General features: G+C 36.9%; 1 protein-coding gene across 3 annotated transcripts in view; it reads right to left on the bottom strand.

Moving 5' to 3' along the window:
- ST6GALNAC3 (ST6 N-acetylgalactosaminide alpha-2,6-sialyltransferase 3) overlaps positions 1 to 22189 on the bottom strand; it is a 498049-nt gene that overhangs the window by 105744 nt on the left and 370116 nt on the right. The window contains exon 4 of one of the 3 annotated variants that reach the window (XM_037132829.2): positions 16070 to 16312. The exons of the other annotated variants lie outside the window; for them this stretch is intronic. Within the exon in view, the coding sequence (XP_036988724.2) occupies positions 16246 to 16312 (67 nt within the window). The 3' untranslated portion in view covers positions 16070 to 16245. Of the gene's footprint in view, positions 1 to 16069; positions 16313 to 22189 lie in introns of those variants that run through there. 3 annotated transcript variants of the gene reach the window in all.

Below are 22189 nucleotides of genomic sequence, written 5' to 3'. Positions count from 1 at the left end.
ATAGAAGGAAAAGTGCCATGTCCTGAAAAGACGTGAAGAATGAGGGAAGGTAAACTTTCATTCCTCTGAGTTTTGCTATTCCTAGCACAGGACTGACAACTTAGGAAAACACTATAAAGATGAACAAAGGTCAGGCATCTTTTTGAATGTCTGAAGTACTGCACAGTGACTGAATTTGTCATTGTTTTTGGCATTTGCTGTTCAGCTTGGAACTTGACAGTCTTAGTCCATGTTTAACACCATCACACATTAGGCCTACTTCAGAGAGTTGTCCATTGAAGCCAACGAAAGTCTGGTGTTTGAAGAAACTGTGCTGAAAAAATTGTTTTGTTCCTTGCAAACAAGGTGTATACATACTAGTTTCAAGGAAAATTAAACACTAAGGTGTAAAGCCAAATGAGAAGTCCAGAATACAAAGACGAAAAGTTCGCCAAGTTTGTAGAAATGGTGGTATCTCCTGTACCAGTTATGAAACAAGACATTAGATCAAGATTCTTCTGATAGAGTTGGAATACTTCCAAAACAACTGTCCATTTGAACGTTGGCTTCATGGGGTCACCCACACCTTTAACTTAATTCTGAGTTAGGGAAGATAGAGACAGAGGCTGATCTTCTTGAAATTCTTTTCTAATAGTCAGGATTTGTGGCAATTTTTTTAGTAAAATTATATTTCTTCCTTCTCCGTGCTAAAATTATAAAGTAACAGAAACATGACATTCCTAGTTGAAGTTCTTCAAGTTGACAGTCTAATCTATTTTTATTTGCTTTTTAAAATTATATTTTAATAAGTATGCCATTGCAGTTATCCCAATTTTTCCCCCTTTGCTCCCCTCCATCAAGTACTCCCCACTCCCTCAGGCCATCCCCATACCATTGCCTATGTCCATGGGTCATGCATATAAATTCTTTGGCTATTCTGTTTCCTATACTGCACTTTACATCTCCATCGCTATTCTGTAACTACTTGTTTGTACTTCTTCTTTTTTAAAGACTTTATTTTTAGACAGGGGAAGGGAGTGAGAAAGAGAGGGAAATAAACATTGATGTGTGGTTGATTTTTATGCACCCCTCATCGGGGACCCAGTCTGCAACCCAGGCATGTGCCCTGACTGGGAATTGAACTGGTGACCCTTTGGTTTGCAGGCTGGTGCTCAATCCACTGAGCTATATCAGCCAGGGCCTATTTATACTTCTTAATAGCCTCACCTCTTCACCCATTCTGAAGGTGAGAGATAAAGAGGGAATCTTAAAAGTAGCAAGAGAAAAGCAATTAGTTACCTACAGAGGAGTTCCCATAAGACTTCCAGATGATTTCTCAAAAGAAACTTTGCAGGGTAGAAGGGACTGGCAAGAAATACTCAAAGTCACAAAAAGCAGGGACCTACATCCGAGGTTGCTCTACTCATCAAAGAAATCATTTGGAATTGAAGGGAAGATAAAGAGCTTCCCAGACAAGAAGAAACTGAAGGAGTTCACCATCACCAAACCATTATGATATGACACGTTAAAGGGACTTAATTTAAAAAAAGAAGATAAAACATGAACAATAAAATGGCAATAAACACATATTTATCAATAACTGAATCTAAAACACAAACTAAGAAAACAAATAAAGACAGAATCATGGATAAAAGAGTATTTTTATTTACTTTTAAATTTAAAATCATTGAAATGTCCATACTACCAAAGCAATCTATAGAATAAATGTAATTTCTATTACAATACTAATGGCATTATTGCATGTTCAAAAAATTTTACAGGACCAAAAAAGACCCCAAATAGCCACAGCAATCTCAAGAAAGAACAAAATTGGAGGGATCACAATACCTGATATCAAACTATACTATAAAGCCACTGTAATAAAAAACAGTCTGGTACTGGCATAAGAATAGATACAGAGATTGGTAGAACAAATAGAGAGCCCCCAAATAAACCCAAGTATCTATGGTCAATTGATATTTGACAAAGGGAACAGAAGCATAAAATGGAGTAAAAATAACCTCTTCAATAAATGGTATTGGGAGAACTACACTGGTACATGGAAAATAAAATGAAATCAAACCACTAACTTACACCATACACCAGAATAAACTCAAAATGCATAAAAGACTAAAATATAAGTCATGATACCAGAAAAGTCCTGGTGGAAAGCATAGGCAGTAAAATTCAGTTATCTCACACAGCAATATTTTTGCCAATGTATCTCCTAAGGCAAGGGAAATAAAAAAAAATAAACAAATGGGACTACATCAAACTAAAAAAGCTTCTGCATGGCTAAAGAAACTATCACTAAGATGAAAAGGGAAGTGACTGTATGGAAGAACAGATTTGCCAATGATACATCAGACATGGGTTTAATCTCCAAAATATAAAAAGAACTCATAAACTCAACACCAGAAAGACAAACAATCCAATTAAAAAATGGGCAAGAGACCTGAACAGATACTTCTCCAAAGAGGACATACAGATGGCCCACAGACATATGAAAAGATGCTCAACATCACTAGCCATCAGAGAGATGCAAATTAAAACCACAATGAGATATCACCTCACACCTGTCAGAATGGCCATCATTAATAAATCAACAAACAACAAGTGCTGGTGAGGTTGCAGAGAAAAGGGAATGCTAGTACGCTGTTGGTGGGAATGCAGACTGGTGCAGCCACTGTGGAAAACAGCATGGAATTTGCTCAAAAAATTGAAAATGGAACTGCCTTTTGACCCAGTGATTCCACTGCTGGGAATAAACCCTAGAATCCTGAAACACTAATTCAAAAGAATTTGTGCACCTCTTTGTTCATAGCAGCACTATTTACAGTAGCCAAGTGCTGGAAACAACCTAAGTGCCCATCAGTAGATGAGTGGATTAAGAAACTGTGGTACATTTACACAGTGGAATACTATGCAGCAGGAAAAAGAAGAAGGAATTCCTACCCTTTGCAACAGCATGGATGGAACTGGAGACTACTATGCTAAGTAAGATAAGCCAGGTGGTGAAAGACAAATACCATATGACCCCACTTATAAGAGGAATCCAATGAACAAAGTAAATTAAGGAGCAAAACAGAACCAGAAACATGGAAACAGGGAACAGACAGACAGCTGTCAGAGGAAAGGAGGGGAGGAAGGTATGGGAATGGTGAAACAAAGGGGAAAGGAGTAGTCAAAGAATGTGTATGAATGGTCCATGGACAATGATGTGGGGGCTGACTGTGGGAGCAGAAGGGGTGCCAGATAGAGGAGGGCAAAGGAAGAAAAATTGGGACAACTGTTAATAGGATAAACAAGAATAAAAAATAATTAAATTCTAAGCCAGTGTTCACATATGCCTTCACAGCGAGTTGCAGGCCTCCGGGAAAGGCTCCCTGGCTCCTCTGTTTATCCAAAGTTTGGCCTCCTCATTATGATCAATTAATATTTCAGAGAGTTAATTTTTTTCTGAGATTGGAAGAGATGTCACTTTCAGAAAGCCATTTACATTCTTACTCATTTTCTTTTCAGTGCCCTGTTTGTAACTAAAAAATGCACTGATGATTTCATAATGAGTGTATATTATATAGAATGGGAAACATAATCTTTGAAAAGTATGACTTTTGTGCTAGGTAGTATTTCTCTTCAGTTTTTTTCATATGTTTTTCTTTTCTAAAGGGAAATAAAAGTGTTAGGAGAGAACAGAAATATATATCAAGAATTTTAAAAATACATTTCTTGAACTACTATAAAATCTAAAGGGACCAAATGATTAAAGTTCTTCATTTTAAAGAATTCTTTGAGAAATATTTTTCTCAAAAATAGAAAATTTTTTAGGTTTTTTTAGTAAATATTTGAGTAAATAGTAGTTTTTTTCTCAAACAATAGTAAATATTTTTTTACTATTGTTTAAGTTCTGTTTACGAGCATAGAATATAATAGGTTCTGTAAAGAAACAAAATGTTTGTCTCTATTTCTCTAGTATTACCAATATATACAATATTTTGGATTTTTAACAACAATACTATTCATGATATGAAAGATACCAGTAAAGTCATTGACCATGAACATTATGGGGTCATTCATTCATTTATTTCATAATTTATTTAACAAGCAAATGATGAGCACCTATTACATGTGATTACATATGCTAAGTATTATGAAAAGCATGAACATGAATAATTATTGTCTTTATCTTTAAGAAATGTGTACTATAGTAGTAGAAATAGACATAACCAGATAACTATAATATAAGGCCAAAGGTTCAAAATATATGACATTTTTAGTTTAAAATGGCTCACTCAAAGTACATGTTAACCTGTCTTCCCTCTCAAATCAGTGCTGACATGAACTTATAACTCATCATAATAAAAGCTATGGAAAATCGGACATCCTAACAGCAGAGGAGTATACTGATAAAAATTTGGGAAGACATAAATAAGATAATAATGAATTGACAGGCATTTTTGTTTCATGCAGATTACTTTTGGGTAGAGGCAGACCAATTCACCTGCTGAGAAGAATAGTTTTAAAAAAGCAAAATAAATTTAAAAACCATCTGTTTAAAGATATACACAGTGCAGAAATAGTGAGGGATAACGAGACTAAAATCACAGAAAAGGGAGACTCTCAGAAAGGTGTAATGATGATTTTCACCTGCATTTTTTTTCCTAGAAGCTTGTGCAGATCCCTGCAGGGGTGGGCTGGGAAATGGCTTTCCCTGGGCAGAGGGCAACGGTGGAGAAGAGAGAAACCAGTGGGTATTCTGGCACTTAGATGAGATGGAGTCATAAATTGGATACTTGAAGAGCCTCAAGACAGAAATGATTCCCTGTTAAAATCAATGCCAAATATGAAAGAATACAAGATAGAGGCTAAAGAGCTAAGTGACAAACTCTGAGAACTGCAAAATTCTGTGGTCTCCTGGTGCTGAGAACACAAAGACCTGCTCAGGTAAGTGGACCTAGTAAATACAGGAAGCTCTTGATTGCAAGCAATGGAGCCTTCTGGACTAAAGTTGAGGAAAAGCAGTTTTTAGTTGAGTTTAATAAAAACCTCAATGTAGCCTAAAATTGGCTCATTCCTAAATGATTAAAAGTAACTCTTACACTGTTGACCTAGCAGAGGGAAAAATAATCCTTTTCTGATGCAAGGTCACAATACCTGGGTTCTTTTTAATATTCATATTTGGTGCTTTTCATTTATTAAAATTGTTCTAGGTATGGCAAGAGACAGGGCCATGTGTCTGAAAACAGAAAAATCAGGCAACAGGAAGAAATTCAAAGGTGATACAGACATTGGTGTTATGAGGACTATAATTGGTTGTTATGAACAAGAAAAGAAAAATGATAGCAAAGAAAAGATGAAATAGAGATTTTTGTCAGATGATAGAAACTGAATCAGTCATGTTTATATATTATACATACATTATATATAAACACATGTGTCTGTGTGTGTATATATGAATATAGTATGACTCACTATAAAGATTTGTCCTTATACAACTGTGAGGGCTGGTTAAAATTCATTATTTGGGGGATTGTTGTCTTTTATACTGGGGCTCCATGCCTAAAAGGTTAAGCATTTGGGAAAGAAAAGTAGATATAAAGTTCAGGACAGTGAGGACAGACTGGAATCCAAAAGAATAAGCTAGAACACGTGGAATAACAATGGATGAAAACCCCTGTCAGTCTCTCATTGCCTCTGACCTTGAGAGCAACAGTCTTGCAAATGTTCAATGCACATTTGGCTGAGAATTCAGAAAAACTGAAATAGGAGAAGAAGCTGAAGACTTAGCTGCAGCCCACAGCCAATGAAATAAACCAACAGATCTGTGAAAATGTGTATGAGATGAAACAGCATACCTGATATCACTGTATGACCTTCCAAGTACAAATCAGCATGCCTACTGCTTCAAATCTACCTTCCGAATGTCCCAAATAATGTCTTTTGTAGCCAACTTGAATTTTAAAAAAATTAAGGAAGATAATTCTTGGAAAAGTAATTTAGCCTAACTTAATTAACACAGTATAAAGTCACCAAAGAATCTTTATGAATAATTAGGGGGGGACCACAGAAGTAAAAAAAGTATTGTACCTTAAAATGGGAAGTAAATTAATACACACAACACCAAAGAGAACATAGTTGAGGATTAAATTAGAGAACTTGAAGACAGATAATGGGAAATATCCAAACAAAAGCACAGAGAGATAAAAGAATGAGTAGGGCACAAGAATAGAGCAAAAAATGAATAGTACAAAACATATATGTAATTGATACATTGAAGAGAGAAATGAGAAAATAACACTATTTGAAGAAACAATGGCAAAAAATTTCTAAACTAAGTAAAAAGTCAATTCACATGTTCAAAATGCTCAGAAAACTACAAGCATAATAAGTACTTTTAAAATCATTAAGGGAAGGGTCAAGTCAAGGAACATGTATAAAGGACCCAGGACAAAGACAATTGGGGATGGGGGCATTGAATGTGGGAGGTGGGGGGTGGGTAGCGCGAGGGGAGAGTAATAGGGGAAAAACGGGGACAAACCGTAATTGAACAACAATAAAAATCATTAGGCACATTATAAAAATGATTTAAAGAGGGATTACTTAAGACATATCATAGAAAAATAGATTTTTAAAAAGAGATAGATAAAAATAAATCTTAATAGCAGTCAGAGGGAAAAAAGACACAATCATCACAGAAACACCAATGAGAAAACTGATGATTTCTCAGTAGAAATGATGTAAGACAGAGACAATTGAATAATTCCTTTAAAGTGCTGAAAATAGTCACCTAGGTTCTACAGATAGTAAAATTATACCTCAAAAATAAAGATGAAATAGAAACACATTCAGAAAAACAAAAAATAAAATAAGTCATTGTCAGTAGGATTGCACTAAAGGAAATATTAAAGAAAATTCTACAGGCAAAAGAAATATATTTGTAGAGGAAAACACAGAAATGAAGAAAGAATTTAGGAATGACACAAAGATAAATATGTGGGTAAATAGAATTGAATATAGATGGTAGAAACCAACAATGATTATGTCTGAGGAACTTAAAATATATATAGAATAAAATTAAAAATACAAAGGAGGTAAATAAAGTCAAAGTTTTCTAAGATATTATTATTGTGACAGATAAAAATAATCATTTGTATTATATTAGGCTATAATAACTCATGAATAAATATGTTGATGTCTTAACCATTAAAAAATACATTTAAAAATGTAAAAGTGACAAGGTAATAGATAAATGTTAAACAAAAATCACCTGATTAATCCAATAGAAAGAAAAAAAAGCAAAAAGCATTTAAACTTGTCAACCAGAAAGGCCATATTGTAAACAAATAATAAGATGATGGATATAAACATAAAAACAGAAGAACATTAAATATAAATAGAAAAAAAGTTCAGTAAAAGGTTAATATTTTCAGACTAGGTTTCAAAAAATTCTATATGTGCTAACAACAGTGAGGTAGTACCATGTACCATATAAATACACGCCAAAGAAAGCTGGTATAGCTATGGTGATATAAGTCAAATAACTTTAAGGTAAAAAGGATTCCTAGAGATAAATAAGACCATATCATATTAAGGGTCCTGCCCCCCTGGAAGATACAATAATTATAAATCTAAGTGCATCCAATTAAAAAAATTAACAGATCTCCCTAAGCTATATACAGAAAAGCCTTCAATAAGTAAATTTTTGCAGAAGAACCCCAGCTACCACAGATTACAAGTAGTAATGAAGCCTGGAATCAGTAGACTGTGCGGGGCTGGTCAGGTCATTTGTATCAGTATGTACATGCGTACTATGCCAATCCCCTACTCTTACAGCATCCAACTCCAATATTTACCACCAGGATCAAGCTCTAAGTATAGCTTCATAAAGTGCAAATTCTGAGAACTACCTCTGGTAACTCATGGTCTCCTGTGCCAACATGAGGAGTTATGCACTATCTTTAAAGTGGGGCCCTTCTAGCTTTGTATCTCTCTTGCTTTGCCTAGTCACTGAAACTGAGGCTGCTGTTATTAGAGCCTGTATTGTATCTGCTGCTAGGTCAAAGAGATTATTCATTTGGGCCAAGTAATAAGGTGTTACCAATAATGTTTTACAATCAAGATCATCAGATAGAAATGCGAGCAAATATACAGGAGTCATCAAACATTTGAGGGAAACTACAGCATAAAAAAAGAGTCACTGACTCAAAACAGATGTAACCAGTAAGGAAACAAAAGTTAACAGAAGAAACAAGAAAAAAGGGATACAAACACACACACATTTTTTAAAAATCTCAAATACTTAACAATATATTACCTATAATAAAAGAGATTGGATGCTATGAAAAATAGATGAGCAGAGTTCTTGGAAATTAGAAACATAATTACCAGTAACACTTGAAAAAGTAAGATCAAAGTAAGTGATACAAAACAGCACAAAGACAAAGGGTTGAAGAGTGTGAAAGAAAAGACAGCTCATAAAGAATGAAAGCTCATACTAAGTCTGAATAAAAACTAATGAAACAGTGAGATGTGTCTGCAGGATTGCAGAGCCGCACTATATAATAGTCAGTAGTTACATATGACTTTAAATTTAAGTTGATAAAAATTTATTTAAAAATTTCAGTTAATCTACTACTCACATTTCAAAAGCTCAATGCCACATGTGATAAGTGGCTACTATTTCAAAAATTGCATTAAATAAAGATTATCTACAAGAAATATGGAACTGAATTACATCATTCTCTTCATCAGAAAAATCTGTAGAGACAAAGATTCTGAATTTTGAGAGAACATGATTTTCAATGTAGATTTTTACATTGAAATTGTCTTGCAAATGTGAAGACTGGGTTGACATTGCCAGACACAAGTTCTCAGGATGTATTATTCCATAGATTCTCTTCCAAAGAAATACTTGAAGATATGCTCCAGAATTTAAAAAAAGAATCTAAAAAAAAGGTAAAGATCTGATATAAGGAAAGATAGCTAATAATTTAACCAGAAAGCATATCAATGGGTCTAAAAACAGTTGGTAATAAGCCTGACACATAAGGCAATTTCCAGAAATAACGCCTATGAAAGTGTTTAAAAAAACAAACTGAATATATAATTGCTGATTATATCAACAAAACATTGGAAAGGAAAGGAAGGTGGAAGGAAAAGTGAAAATGAAACATACCATGGGTTCTAGTTCAGGAGGGGTTGTTTTGCAAATTACATAATGTCAATATAAAATTGGAAGCTGTAAGTTTCCATAGTTCACTGAAATATACACTATATCAAAAAATGGAATGCATAATTACTACAAAATTTTAAAAACTCAATAAAACCAACTTAATATAGAAAAGAGAAGAAACTGTCAGAATATAAAAGATAAAATATTTCATTTATTACAATACATGTGAATTAATTAAAACATGTTATTTAAAATAGAAGTCCAATGGGAAATGCAGAATAATTTCAGCTATATGCTGTTTGATAATGTCAAATCTATATTAAAATAGAACTGAATGGCTAAACATAAAGTTTCACTAATATATCAAGACTGGCTCTAGCAATTTTAAGTATACATGTGTTTAAAATGAAGAGAATTAAAATGATTATGTACTTAACAACATAACATCAAAAACATGAGGTAAACTTAGAATTATATACAGAGAAATAAATTTGTGATTATATTTGGACACTCAAAATACAGCTCTCTCAAAAAAAATGAAGTACTCAGAAATAAATGAGAATACAGATTATTTGATATTCAAAATTAGCCTATATTTTAAAATGTTGCATATATTTAATAAAGTTAGGTCTTTATATCCAATAAGCATAAATGAATCATTTTTATATCCACAGAACATGAATCAAAATCCCCTACATAAGGCCACAAAAAAGTACACATTTTGAAAGTAGAAATTACAGTCCTAATTTTCTAACTAGAGTAAAAAACAAGCACCCCTTCCTGCAAACAAAGAAAAATGATGAAATGATAACTCCCCAATTAAAAATGAAAGAAAAAAGCCCTAATTTTAATAAATATTAACATTAAGAGGAAGTCAAAATTAAAATCAAAGTCTGTTTAGAAGCGAATAGCAGTGAATACATATCAAAATGGGCTAACCCAAATATAAAACTCAAATTAAAACAAAAGCCTTAAATGTACTAATGAAATACAAAAACCAGTTTGGGGAATGGGTGAAAAGAGGGAAGGGATTAAGATGTGCAAATTGCTACCTATAAAAACAGTCAAAGAAATGTATATTTATTATGCATGTATAGTGAATTTCCATATTGAAAAAGCTATAATAAGCAGTTGAAAGATAAGTAGAGTAAATACCCTAAAATGTAAAATATACAATGGCTTCCTATTCACTCTATAGAGTACTTTAAAAGAATTATAAAGACAAATAAGCAACAGATATCTGAGCAAAGACACATTTATAATAAAAGAAATATACCTGGCTAAGAAACTTATGAAACATTCATTAATCTCACCAGTATAGGAGAATCAAAATTAAAGTAAAAAGATAGCACATTTGCCTGTTACATCAAGGATGCAAAAAGATTGATAGCGTTTTTGAAAACGGGGTGAAAAGAGCATGCTCAGATGCTCTGCAGACACAGCTCTTCTGGAAGCCACCTGTCAGTGTGTCGCTATCAAAATATAAAATGCACATGCGCCCTGACCTAGTAACTCACTTCTAGGAATATCTCAGAGCAAAAATCTTGCTTTCATAGAAAAGTCATATATAACAACAGCAAAAGTCATATATAGTAATAGCAAAAAAAAGTAGAGAGGATCTTTTTTCCATTGCTAGTTATAGAAATCCAACTGAAATACTTTCAGCAAAACACAAAAAAACAGAGAAAACCCATACAAGAAAGTGCATATATGGATATGCCTATTTATATGTATATGTATCTACATAGTGAGCTTTTCCAAGGCATGTTTTAAAATGACATTTAAAATACAACTCAAATGGCAGAATAACGCTGAGAATGGAATTCCACCTAACAAGAAGAAAGAGAAACACAAGGACCACCTTAGTGCAGAGCGTGTATGTGTGGACGTACGTGCATAGAAAAGGGCTACACTGAAACTAAAGGCTGCCTGTGGGAAACGGTGGAGGTTTGAAGGAGAGGTAGAGGCAGTCTCTGCATTTTTAAACTCTATTTTCCGTATTATTCAACAGCTTGCCTACAAGACCCATACAATTTAAGTGTGAGGTTTTCCATGAAAAAAGCATTTAAGAAGAAGAAATGATATGACAGTGAACAAAGGAAGAGTAGACTAATGAGAGAATATAATTCTGAATTTGGAGCCTGTGATACCACTGCAGCCTTTTAGGAGGTTAAGGGAGCTATATATTGATATTTCTCAGACTGCCACAACCCAGGTGTAGAATAGGTCTGGAAGAGAAGTACAAATGAATTGTAGGAGAAATCAGGAGAGAGCTATTACTTCAAATATGTTACCTAATACTTCATTTTGCTCTACCACTTAATGTTGAGAGGAAAATTCAATTCATTTGAAATCATGTATTCATATTCCTAAACTGAACAGCATATTGATTTTGATATTCATTTTTACTGCCTTCAAGAGGCCTTCAACGTGGAGCCCTTTCTATGTCTAAGTGTCTTCAAATCACCCAGGATTGTACTGCCACTCTTTGAATGTCAAAAAGACACAGTCATACTAAAGGGAGATGCTTTTCTGCTCCGTTTAGTTGGATTTAACAAATATTGACCGAAAAGCAATTATGTGCCAAGTCCTGTGCAAAGGCTGCAGAGGGGAAGGTGAAAATTCTACGTCCCTGTTCAAAAGAATCTTCCATCTGCTGGGGAGAACAGAGGCATAAACACTCAAGTCATGCTCAGGGCACTGCAGGAGGGGAGGGAGGGGAGGGGAGGGGAGGGGCACCATGCACAGGTGAGGCTGCAGGGGACTGGCAAAGAAATTCTGAGCTGGAGCAGGCATTTAAGGTGAGACTTCAACAACAGCAGGATTTACCTAGGGGAAGGAGGTGTGGAGGGCAGGTCCAAGGGCAGGAAACAGCACAGCTGCCTGCAGAGAGATGAAATCTGTTCTTTCTGGATTGTAAATAGTAAGAGTGAGTGGGGGAAGAGAAGGTAGAGGTGAGGTCAGAGAGGTGGACTCAGGTCAAAACCTCGAGGGCTTTAAATGGAGAGCAAAAGAATTTATGTTTTATTCTGTGTTGGATTTGAAGAACTTTAAGTGCAGAGTTAGATTCCCTTCATAAAAAGATTACTCTGGTGTAGGATAAGAGAGCAGGAGCACTGGTTGAAAAACACTGGCAAAAATTCCAGTGCCCTGAACCAGAGTGGTAACAGTTGGTAGGGGAAGAGGAGATGTGTTTAAGAGATGACCTACGATGTCAATTTACAACACTTGAGTTATGAGGATTAAATTAGTTCATGTACACAAAGATTTTAGAGCAGTTTATAGCAGATGGTAAACACCATGTGACTGCTAGGTATTGTCATTCCTGGATCCACTACATTCTCTCTGCCCCTTTATGCTTCCTGTTCCCACATCTTGGACCATCCTACTCCTATTGTCCCTTCCCTCTGGTCCCATGGCCCCTCTCTTGTTCCCATCGTAACACTTCTGATATTCTAAGGGCCCCCTCCAGCTTCAGGCTGCTGGACTGTGGGGCCTGTGTCTCATTGGTATTACCTTGCCCAGAAACCAGCATGCTACTTTGCATAAGGTCCTCAAGGTATTCTGGCTGACAGGTAGGAACCAAAGCCCATAATATCTCAGCTCAAAAACATGCCTCTGAATGTAAATAAGTTACATTCAGTATGAACATTTATTCTAAAGTTTCCGTCCAGAGCTCCTTGCATGCTGTGGGTTAAATTATGTCCTATGTTTTTATGCCCAGGACTCTCATTCTAACAGGGAACATCTACGCCATTTAAACCTTTGATTTTATTGTCAGCAGATGACATTTCAGGACATCTCATTGAGTTTTAACTGCCTTGGAGAGTCAGGTTCAATCCTCACAAAACCAAACAAGCAAACAACAACAAAAAAACACTCTCCACCACCTTCAGGCTGATATTCAAAGGGTTGAGAAATCCCTTCTTGCCTGCAGTAGGAAGGATCATGGCCCCATAATATGTCCACATCTTAATTCCTGAAGCCTGAGAATATGTTACCTTACATGGCAAAGCAAATTTTGTCAGGGTAATGAAGTGAAAGATCTTGAGGTGAAGATCTGGATGATTTAGGCGAGTGTAATCACACAGATCATTAGAAGAGAAAAAGGGAGACAGGAGAAGCGGGAACGCAGATGCGGCAATGGAGGGGAGGTCAGAGCCAGGTGGGGCCAGGAGTCGAGGGACGCAGGCAGCCTCACCTTCTTTGCTGGAAAAGGCAAGGACGCAGAGTCTCCCTTAGAGCTTCCAGAAGGAATGCATACCTGCCAACCCGTTTGTGACTTCTAACTTCCGAACTGTAAGAAAATATATTTGTGTTGTTTTAAGCCACTAAGTCTGTGGTAATTTTTTACAGCAACATTGGGAAACCAATACAGCCCCTAACTCAAATCTCATTGGTCCAAATAATTTTCTGTTTATTTGTTCTCTCTGATGCAGTTCCAATATCTCAGAAACTGCTTACATTTTAAAGTGTCACAGTAAGCATGGCTTCTCATTGTTTTTATGATTCTAATGAAGATATTGCTATAGCATTGGCCCAAACAACCTCAAATACTATAAATTTCCATCTATTCTTAATATGAAAGTCAGTCTGAGCCAAGCCAGTTCTCTGAATTTCTGCCAATGTTTTTGGAACCGTTCTTTGAATATAAATTGGATAGAAAGTATACTCATCCTTTTTATCTTTCATTTTGTGTTCACTTGTTTTTTTGCCTGTGTGATTTTCTTAGATTTCACCGAGTGATAAATGATACTCCTTTAGACCACCATCATTCAAATAATTCTGTATCAACAAGATCAATACTAATAACTAAAGAATAACTCTGTTGGTCTTTCCAGAATAAATGACCCCATTCCTATTTCTTGATGAACTTAAAAATCACTAGATGTTCCATTCTTAGACATTAGAAGCATCTCAAACCTAGAAAATTCTGTTTTACTTGGTAAGAAAGATATTTATTCTAAATGTATATTGTCCTTAGTAAGTTGACACCCTATGCTCACCATCTGGTTTATCCTGACAATTGTGACAAAAAAACCAAAAATGTAAAACAAAAATCTTTCTTACTGGTTCCTAAATGAGAAATACGCTCCGTGTTTCAGACATCACCTGAACATGTTCAAATTTTCATTAACAGAAAAGTGACACCATGTCCCACAATCTGTGAGATCTGAGATGATGGAACAGAGAGGATGGAAGGGGACTGTGGAGTGTGTGGTGCCCGATGTTCCCCTAGAACGCAGCCCAGTGCTGGCTGGCGCCTGCTGCGAAGCCCTCCTCCCTCCCTCACTGCCCTTTCGAGAGCCAAGCCTAGATGCCCTTCTTAGCGACACAGGCTCCAGTGGCAGACTTCTGGATGTCATGCTTTTGTCATGCTATTGTCACCTGGGGTCCAGGTGACAAAACTCAAGGCTTCATGCAGCCTTCCTAAGTCTTTCTGCAGAGACTTTAGGGGCTGTTTTGTCCAGACGTTAGAGTGTTGAGACTTTTCTCTCATTTCATCTCTGTGCTGGGCCAGATCTCGCTGGGGCAAGTTTACTAGTCAAGCTAAAGAAGTGAAAGGAGGCTGCAGTGCATGAAAAGATGCTCAACAGCATTAACCACTGGAAAACCCAAATCAAAACTACAGTGAGATACTACTCACACCCACTAGGATGGCTATAGTACAAAAGAGAGATAGATACTAGCAAATGTTGGTGAGACTGGGAAGGAACTGGAACCCTCATTCAGAGCAGCTAGAATGAAAACTGATGCAACGCCTTTAAAAACAGTTTAGCACTTGCTCGAAAGTCTACATAGAGTCAGCCTGTGATCCAGCAATTCTACTCCTAGGCCTATGCCCAAGGGGAATGAAGACTCACGTGCACACAGAAAGTTGTATATGACTGTTCACAGCAGCATTATTCATAACATCCAACAAAGAGAAACAACCCAGATGTGTTATCTACTGGTGCATGGATAAATAAAATGTGGTGCATTAATGTAATAGAATATTATTAAACTAGATAAAGGAATAATATAATGACACTGGCTACAACATGATGAACCTTGAAAACATTAGGCTAATTTTAAAAATCCCATATTGTGTGACTCTGTTTATGTGGAATATCCAAAATAGGCAAATCCATAGTCACAGAAAGTAGATTACTGGTTTCCTAGGGCTGGCAGGGCCTGGAAAGCTGAGGGGTGACAGCTAGGGAGCATGGAGTTTCATTCTGAGGTGATGAAAAGATCCTCAAATTGATCGAGGTGGCGATTGCATAACTCAGGTGTCCTGAATGCCATTGAATTCTACCCTTTAAATAAGTGAATTATAGGGCACGTGAATTATATCTTAATAAAGCTGTCATTTCGTTTCTAGAAACGGAACAACTGACTGTTTCCCACCAAGTCATTTCCTGAGCTGTGTTGCTGGTTGTCTGACCCAAACAGCGCCTCCAGCCATCCCACCTCCTTACTCAGGACGGACGTGATCAAAACCAGCCACGGCTCCGAGAGGCGCAATGCTGGACTGGCCAGATTTTAATGTCTTGTTTTGTTCGTGAAATAATGAATAGCAGGGGTATTTGCTTAATCCTGTTTGCTTGCAGCTTCCTGAAAACTCCTGCCAGAAACCAACCACATGTCATTTTTCATTACTTCCAAAGAGATGTTCACCTTAAACATTTATTTCTATTCTCTTCCACTCATGCTCCAAGGCTCCACTCCATTATGTCAACATTCATATATATTTACTTCTAGTCATTTCTCCAGAGGCTGCTCTCCACAGTAAGGTGACAGCTGATTGCCTTTAACAAGATCTGATCCAAACCTCCTTAACCAAATTGTCTCCAGCCTTCTCTTTTCAATAACTAAGCCACCTGCTTTGGAACTGAAACACTCATTATCCATCTCTCCTTTGGAATAAGACACCAAACTCCTCCTTGAGATCAAAATGTGCTTTGGAAAGGAAAGTGTATTAATAAACTCCCACACATGTCCCACAATATAGAGTCAGACACAATAGTTGCTTGATTATAGTTCTAAAGAATGAGTTGGGAAGGGCTGGGGCATGTGGCCCAGTCTAGGAGGGCTTTGCTGTGTTGGGGACCTCAGCGCTGAGAAGATGCACACAGCCACAGGGGCCTCAGGGCAAGGACAATCTGTTTCCATGGGCCACTGCAAGACAGAAAGGGACCATTAAAGGAAAAGTGAGTTTTAGTATAAGAGCTCTTTCATTTAATTTCCAGTTTTGCCTGGGACAGGCTCCAATGCCTTCATCCCTGAGAAGAGTCTTTCTTTATTCCATCAGAATGCACTATCATGCTGCTGCTACTGAACCTCTGTCATATTTCAGTTTGGTGGCAGTGGGTGATCTCTCCCCTTGGCTGTAAATCAGCTAATGAAGATATGCAAGAGCCTCAAGATTCGACAGGGTGCAGGGTACTACCTGGCACAAGCAGAAGACCATCTTGAACTCACAGGCGCCGTTTCCAAGGGCCTCAGCAAAACCTTGCAGTTTATAAGCATATGATGTGCCAAATAAAATCCATGTTTTATATACAACACATTATTAAGTAATGATTATGTCTCAAGGTAGGAGCTCAACATATTTCACATCTTCCTCTCCTGCTAAACTAGGAGATTGCCCTCAGCTGCTATTGACAAGTACAAACGGTGAAATCAGCACTGTTCCTGGCACTGAAATCATGCGGCACTTCTTCCTCCCATGCACATGCTGCCCCATATGTCCTCTGTGAAATTATTTCTGATTGTTAAGATCAGCAAAGGTGAAAGATTCATGACAGTGCAGCCTATGGCCCTCCATTCTCAGCTCTATTTTCAGTGCTTTTAATATACAACACTGCATCTCCAGCAATGTACAGCCAGAGGGACTAGCTTCTCCAGACATGTAGAAATGATTCTCCGTCTAAACTTATTGAAATCCTTGCCTCTTTGGAAATAAAATTCTCCAATTAGGCTGACTGAGTCTTGCTGATTTGTGCCTCAGTCCAGGCTGTACTTGGGTCTATTTGTAAAGTGAAGAACAACCACTCCTCATGGTGTCAATAATTGATGATGCAGGACAAGCCCTGTTTTGATTACATTTATAAATGTTATCAGACATATTATCCTGATTTCCAAGATTTTCAATAATAGTTTTGGCTGCCCATTTCTTGCTTAAGTATGCTAAAGAGCACACCACTACTGAATATAATAATGCTTCTCCTAAATATCAGGAAAAATGTAGCCATATTACCTGATAGAGAATTGTTTTTTGTTTAGTATGCGTATGACACCCACCTCCTCACTGGACATGTTTAGTTTTATATGTGAAATGACAAGATGGGACAGAAGGACTAGAAGCTTCTGAGCTCCCTGTCATTGGACAATGGCTCACCCGAAATATGCTAGAAAAAAAAAGTGACAGTGTGATCCTATTAAAATGCTTCCGTACATCACAATGTCTTTCCACAGTCTGTCTTTTAAAACATCAATACTAATAGATACTTCATAGTTTTGAGGAGCTCAAGTCACAAATACTATAACTCCAGCAATAGTAAAATTTCACTGCCTGATCTATTATACCATTGAACCACAAATTATGTTAGGTTCTTTCAAATCTAAGACTCCACACAGTGAAGGCCCAAAATACCATGGTGTTACTCCCTTATGTAAACATCTAAATGTTCTTTAAGCATCCATTCTTGAGTTTCCTATATTATCTGTATCTTTGATTTGCATTCGTAGTTTCATATACTTTTAAATACATATTACTCTCATGTAATATAAATGCATCATTCTTTACACTAAGTACTGAAGCCACTTTATTCATTCATTTAGAGGGCTGAATTGTGGCCCTCCAAAACTATGTCTTCCCAGAAACTCAAAATATGACCTTATATGAAATAAGGGTCTTTGCAGATGTGACTAAGGTACCACTGGATGGCTTTTCCTTTGGCCAGTTTTGCTTGCTGTTAGTGTTTGGTGGGCCAGTTTTTCCTTCTGCACGCTTCAATTCCTTTGCTGTCTTCATCTATTTTGGTATATAAAACCTAATGCATACTTAACTTTTAGGTTCTGTTTCATAGTATCTGATGTACAACTATATCTTAAATTATAATCTACACTGGGAAACCAATTCAAATATTTTAGCTTAAAATGTGTATTTTTTCTATATATCCATACAATATTGCTACATTCTATCATAAACATTAGAAATATTAAAATATTGTTCACTCATTATATTTTTCATATATTGAATGTTGATTTCTTGTGTTACCATAGAAAGTTCGTTGACAAAGCAGACTTAGGTTTGTAGACACAGTCTTGGGCAAGTTGTCTGGTCTTTACTGGCCTTCATTCCTTTGATTCAATGGTGTTATGGATTGAATTATACCTCCTAAAATTCATATATTGAGGTTCTAGTGTCTGGTACCTGAGAATGTGACCTTATTTGGAAATAAGGTCTTTACAGAGGTAATTGTGCTACAATGAAGTCTTTAGGGTGGGCCCTAATTCAGCAGCATGTGTCCTTCTGAAAAAGGGAAATTTGGACACAAACATGCACAGAAGAACAATGTGAAGAGACTTTGGAAAAGACAGACACTCACAAGCCAAGGAGAAAGGCCTGGAACAGATACTTCCCTCACAGAAAGGAATCAATACTGTCCGAGCCTTGATCTTGAAATTCTAAGCCCCAGAACTGTGAGACAATAAATTTATGTTGTTTAATCCATGCGGTTTATGGTACCTTTTATGGCAGCCCTAGAAAATTAATACAAATGATAATAATACTTATCTCAAAAGGTTATTGAGAAGATTGAATAATGTGGCAGGCATTGGTGCTCACCTTCCTGAAGAACATCACCTTTCTTTAGTTGCAAACACAGCTCTGATTTTCTTCTAGTATCAGCAAGAGAGAGCCCATGATCTCAACAAAGCAGATGCAGTGTCTGGAGCAGGGTAAGCACGTGACACATCTATGGCTAATAAGATGTGAGAGGATAAGGCTGGGGGTTCTGAGCCGTTTTATTCCCTGATAAGAGAGTCATGGGTGGAGAAGCACTGCCCTTTGTCTCCCTTTGGCTCAAAATTGGAGTGGATTCTAGGAGGACATGATGCTAGACACAGCCACAGCTGTCTCAGGTGGTGGGAACAATGGTGGGGGAGCAAAAATATCACAGAGATGCTGAATCATCAAGAGCTCTGACTCTATTGATTGACTGAATCAATTCCAGTGGCTGCCTATATTCAGACTGGTTCTTATAGAACAAACAAACAAACAAACAAACAAACCCCACTTGTTTATGTGCTCTTAGCCAGGGATCCTTGTACCAAGCTGGAGCCACAAGCTCCTGTTTCATAGGGTATACTCACTAAACACTGGGTCCCTTTTCCCCTTCTGCAGCTTTGTTCCTCTTTCTTTCCTTTGAGGCTTATGGTTTAAGCTGTCTTCAGATCCTGCTTCTCTGTCTTTGGTTTCATTAATTTGGAGAAACTGCATTAGCTTGTTCATCAAGCATATTTTATTTTTTTCTTTTCCTTTACTCATCTTTTAAATTTTTCTTCCTGCAGTCAGTGTTTCCCACACGGATCTCCTCTCCTGCTGTTCCAGGTAAACAAAACAATTTACTCTTTCCTGGTGCTTGTTTCTGTGTGACTTGGAATATAATCTCCTGGGATAAGGACTGTGCCTTTTGTATTGTTTGCCTTGTAGGGCATGCTGTATACATTCATATATTTGGGGATTTACAGATTGCAGTGGAGCATGACCAGTGCTTTGGTGATCGCTGACAGTAGAGAACGGATGGGAAAGAGGTGAGGATGGTTGAACAGGCCCTGGCCTTTTCCACCAGGAGGTCGGTGGTTTAATTTGGCTCAAGGTAATAGCAAGCAAAACTCCAAATAGAAATGGCTTGTAGGAGGAGGCAAAGGGGAAAGAGGAAAAAAGCAGTGCCTTTTAAACTAATTTCCGTTGAATGCACTCTGTCAATGACCAGTGGAATAAAGGTGGAAAAAGATGATGTGGCCTCCTCCTCCTCCTCCTCCTGCCGTCCTCCCCACCCCCTGAGGAGTAATCCCTTTGTATCACTGCTGAAGAAGTTTAATGTTTACCTGTATGGTCTTTTTATTTTGTACAAATGCATCTGCTGTAAATACGATTCTGCACCATGTTCTTTTATTTTAAAAATATATCTGGATATTTTTCCACATGTATATACATTCCATAATTGCCTGAGAAAAGCAAAGTTATTTCCCCAAAATTATCCTTTAGAAAAGGATACTCATCTTTGGGAAGTTTTCCACATCACTTAATTTGAACAAAAGATTGTCGTATGGCAAAGATGCAGTAGCCTGAAACATCCTCAATGGAGAGGGGTTTTGGATGCTTATTGAGACTATCTGTTGGATTTGATTAAAAGGTAGCAAAGAAATATATCACAGATTAGTCTTTAATGGTCGTGGTAAGAATTCAAAACTTCCAGTGTGAGGTTGTATAAAGAGCCTTTCAAGGATCGTTTAGTAGCAACATCACTATGGTCTGACTATGTACGTTGGATGAAAATAAAGCTTCTCGTGGTTTTCCTGGTTTAAAAAAAGCAATGGAGTAGTTAGTAATGTGGTGAAATCCTACATACACCTCTGTAGCAGGAGTGATAATTAAGCGATTTTCCTGATGTTGGGTACTTGAGGTTTGGGATGAAATTTCTAGTGAAAGCGTCTTCCGTGGAAAAACAAAGCTGCATCTCAAGTAACAGCTGGAAATAAGTCAGATGTACCCTGAAAACTGTGGGAGACTCAGAAAGGAGCTCCAGTTGGTCAAACTGCTGTTAAAGATGCATGTGAAGTATTTAAAAAGGATTAATTAAAAAAATGCAAAAGTGGAAATTTTTCCAATGTAATATATGTGATCTGAAATGTGAATATGTAACTACATTAATAAATACACATAGACATTTAATAAGCTTGCTTATAATTCTAAAAGCATGCACATTTAAGTTGGCCAAAGTATTTTAAAAAAATTTTGCATTAGAGAATATCAGCTTGCTTTATATACTCTAGGAGACTTTCTATGAAACTGTAATGGAAAATCTACCCCATCCATAAGGGTCTCCTAGCTAGTATTCCATAACAGAGACACACTGTGGTTTATTTGGCTGGTTGTCTATGTGTTTTATCTTCTGCAACTACAAAGTTGTGATTAATTTCCTCAAATGTATCTTCATGCATTTTTGCAAGTATGCCTACAGAAGAAATTTCTCCAGGTGTAATTTCCAGGTCAATTCTTATTGTCATTGAATGGAATTTTCTATTCCTTCTTTATTTTCTCTTTTGCTCACCAAGAGGGAGTTCCGATTAGCACACTGTATTTGAGTTACACTATAAGTGAGGGCCAAAATCATCAAGGGAGACATTTCTATAACCCTATATATTTTTACTCTGAAGTCCGTAAGGCCCCTTACCCCCCACCCGTTAAAGCCCAGGACACAACAGGACCCCACCCAGGGCAGGGGTGGTGGTGGGGACCTAATAGAATTGACAACCCGAAAGCTGGAAATCTGGGAGAAGACCAGATACATAAGAACAGCTTGGAAGGGAGAGAATCAGTTAAAGGGAAGCAGAGAGTGGGCATAGAAAAGATTAGAGCAGAGATTCCTGACTTTGGTATGAGTTGGCCTCTGTAGTTTGTTAAGTGACCCACTGGACAGAGCAAACACATCCTGTGGGCTTCATCTACACTTTATTCCTGGTAATGGGATTCTACTTCCACACTCAACAAGATATGAGCACTATGAAGAGGTTATAATAAATATTGCCAAGTTGCCCTTCAGAACTTGTTTCAAATTACACTCCCACCAAGAGTTTCCCCCGCATCCTCACCACTGTTATGCATCAAACTTTTAAATTATTGCCAATTAGTGAAAAATGATATCTCTCAGGTATTTCTTTAATCATATATAAGTTTAAGCATGTTTTCATGGTCATTGAGCAGTTATATATCTTCTTTGTCTGTTTTGTTTCTGGTTGTTTATGTATTTCTTATTGATATGT

This window comes from Artibeus jamaicensis, unplaced genomic scaffold (genome assembly GCF_021234435.1).
Source record: "Artibeus jamaicensis isolate MK-2021 breed Jamaican fruit bat unplaced genomic scaffold, CSHL_Jam_final scaffold_1019, whole genome shotgun sequence".
In the NCBI taxonomy this organism is placed as follows: Eukaryota; Metazoa; Chordata; class Mammalia; order Chiroptera; family Phyllostomidae; genus Artibeus; species Artibeus jamaicensis.
This window is presented reverse-complemented; position numbering and strand designations above follow the sequence as displayed.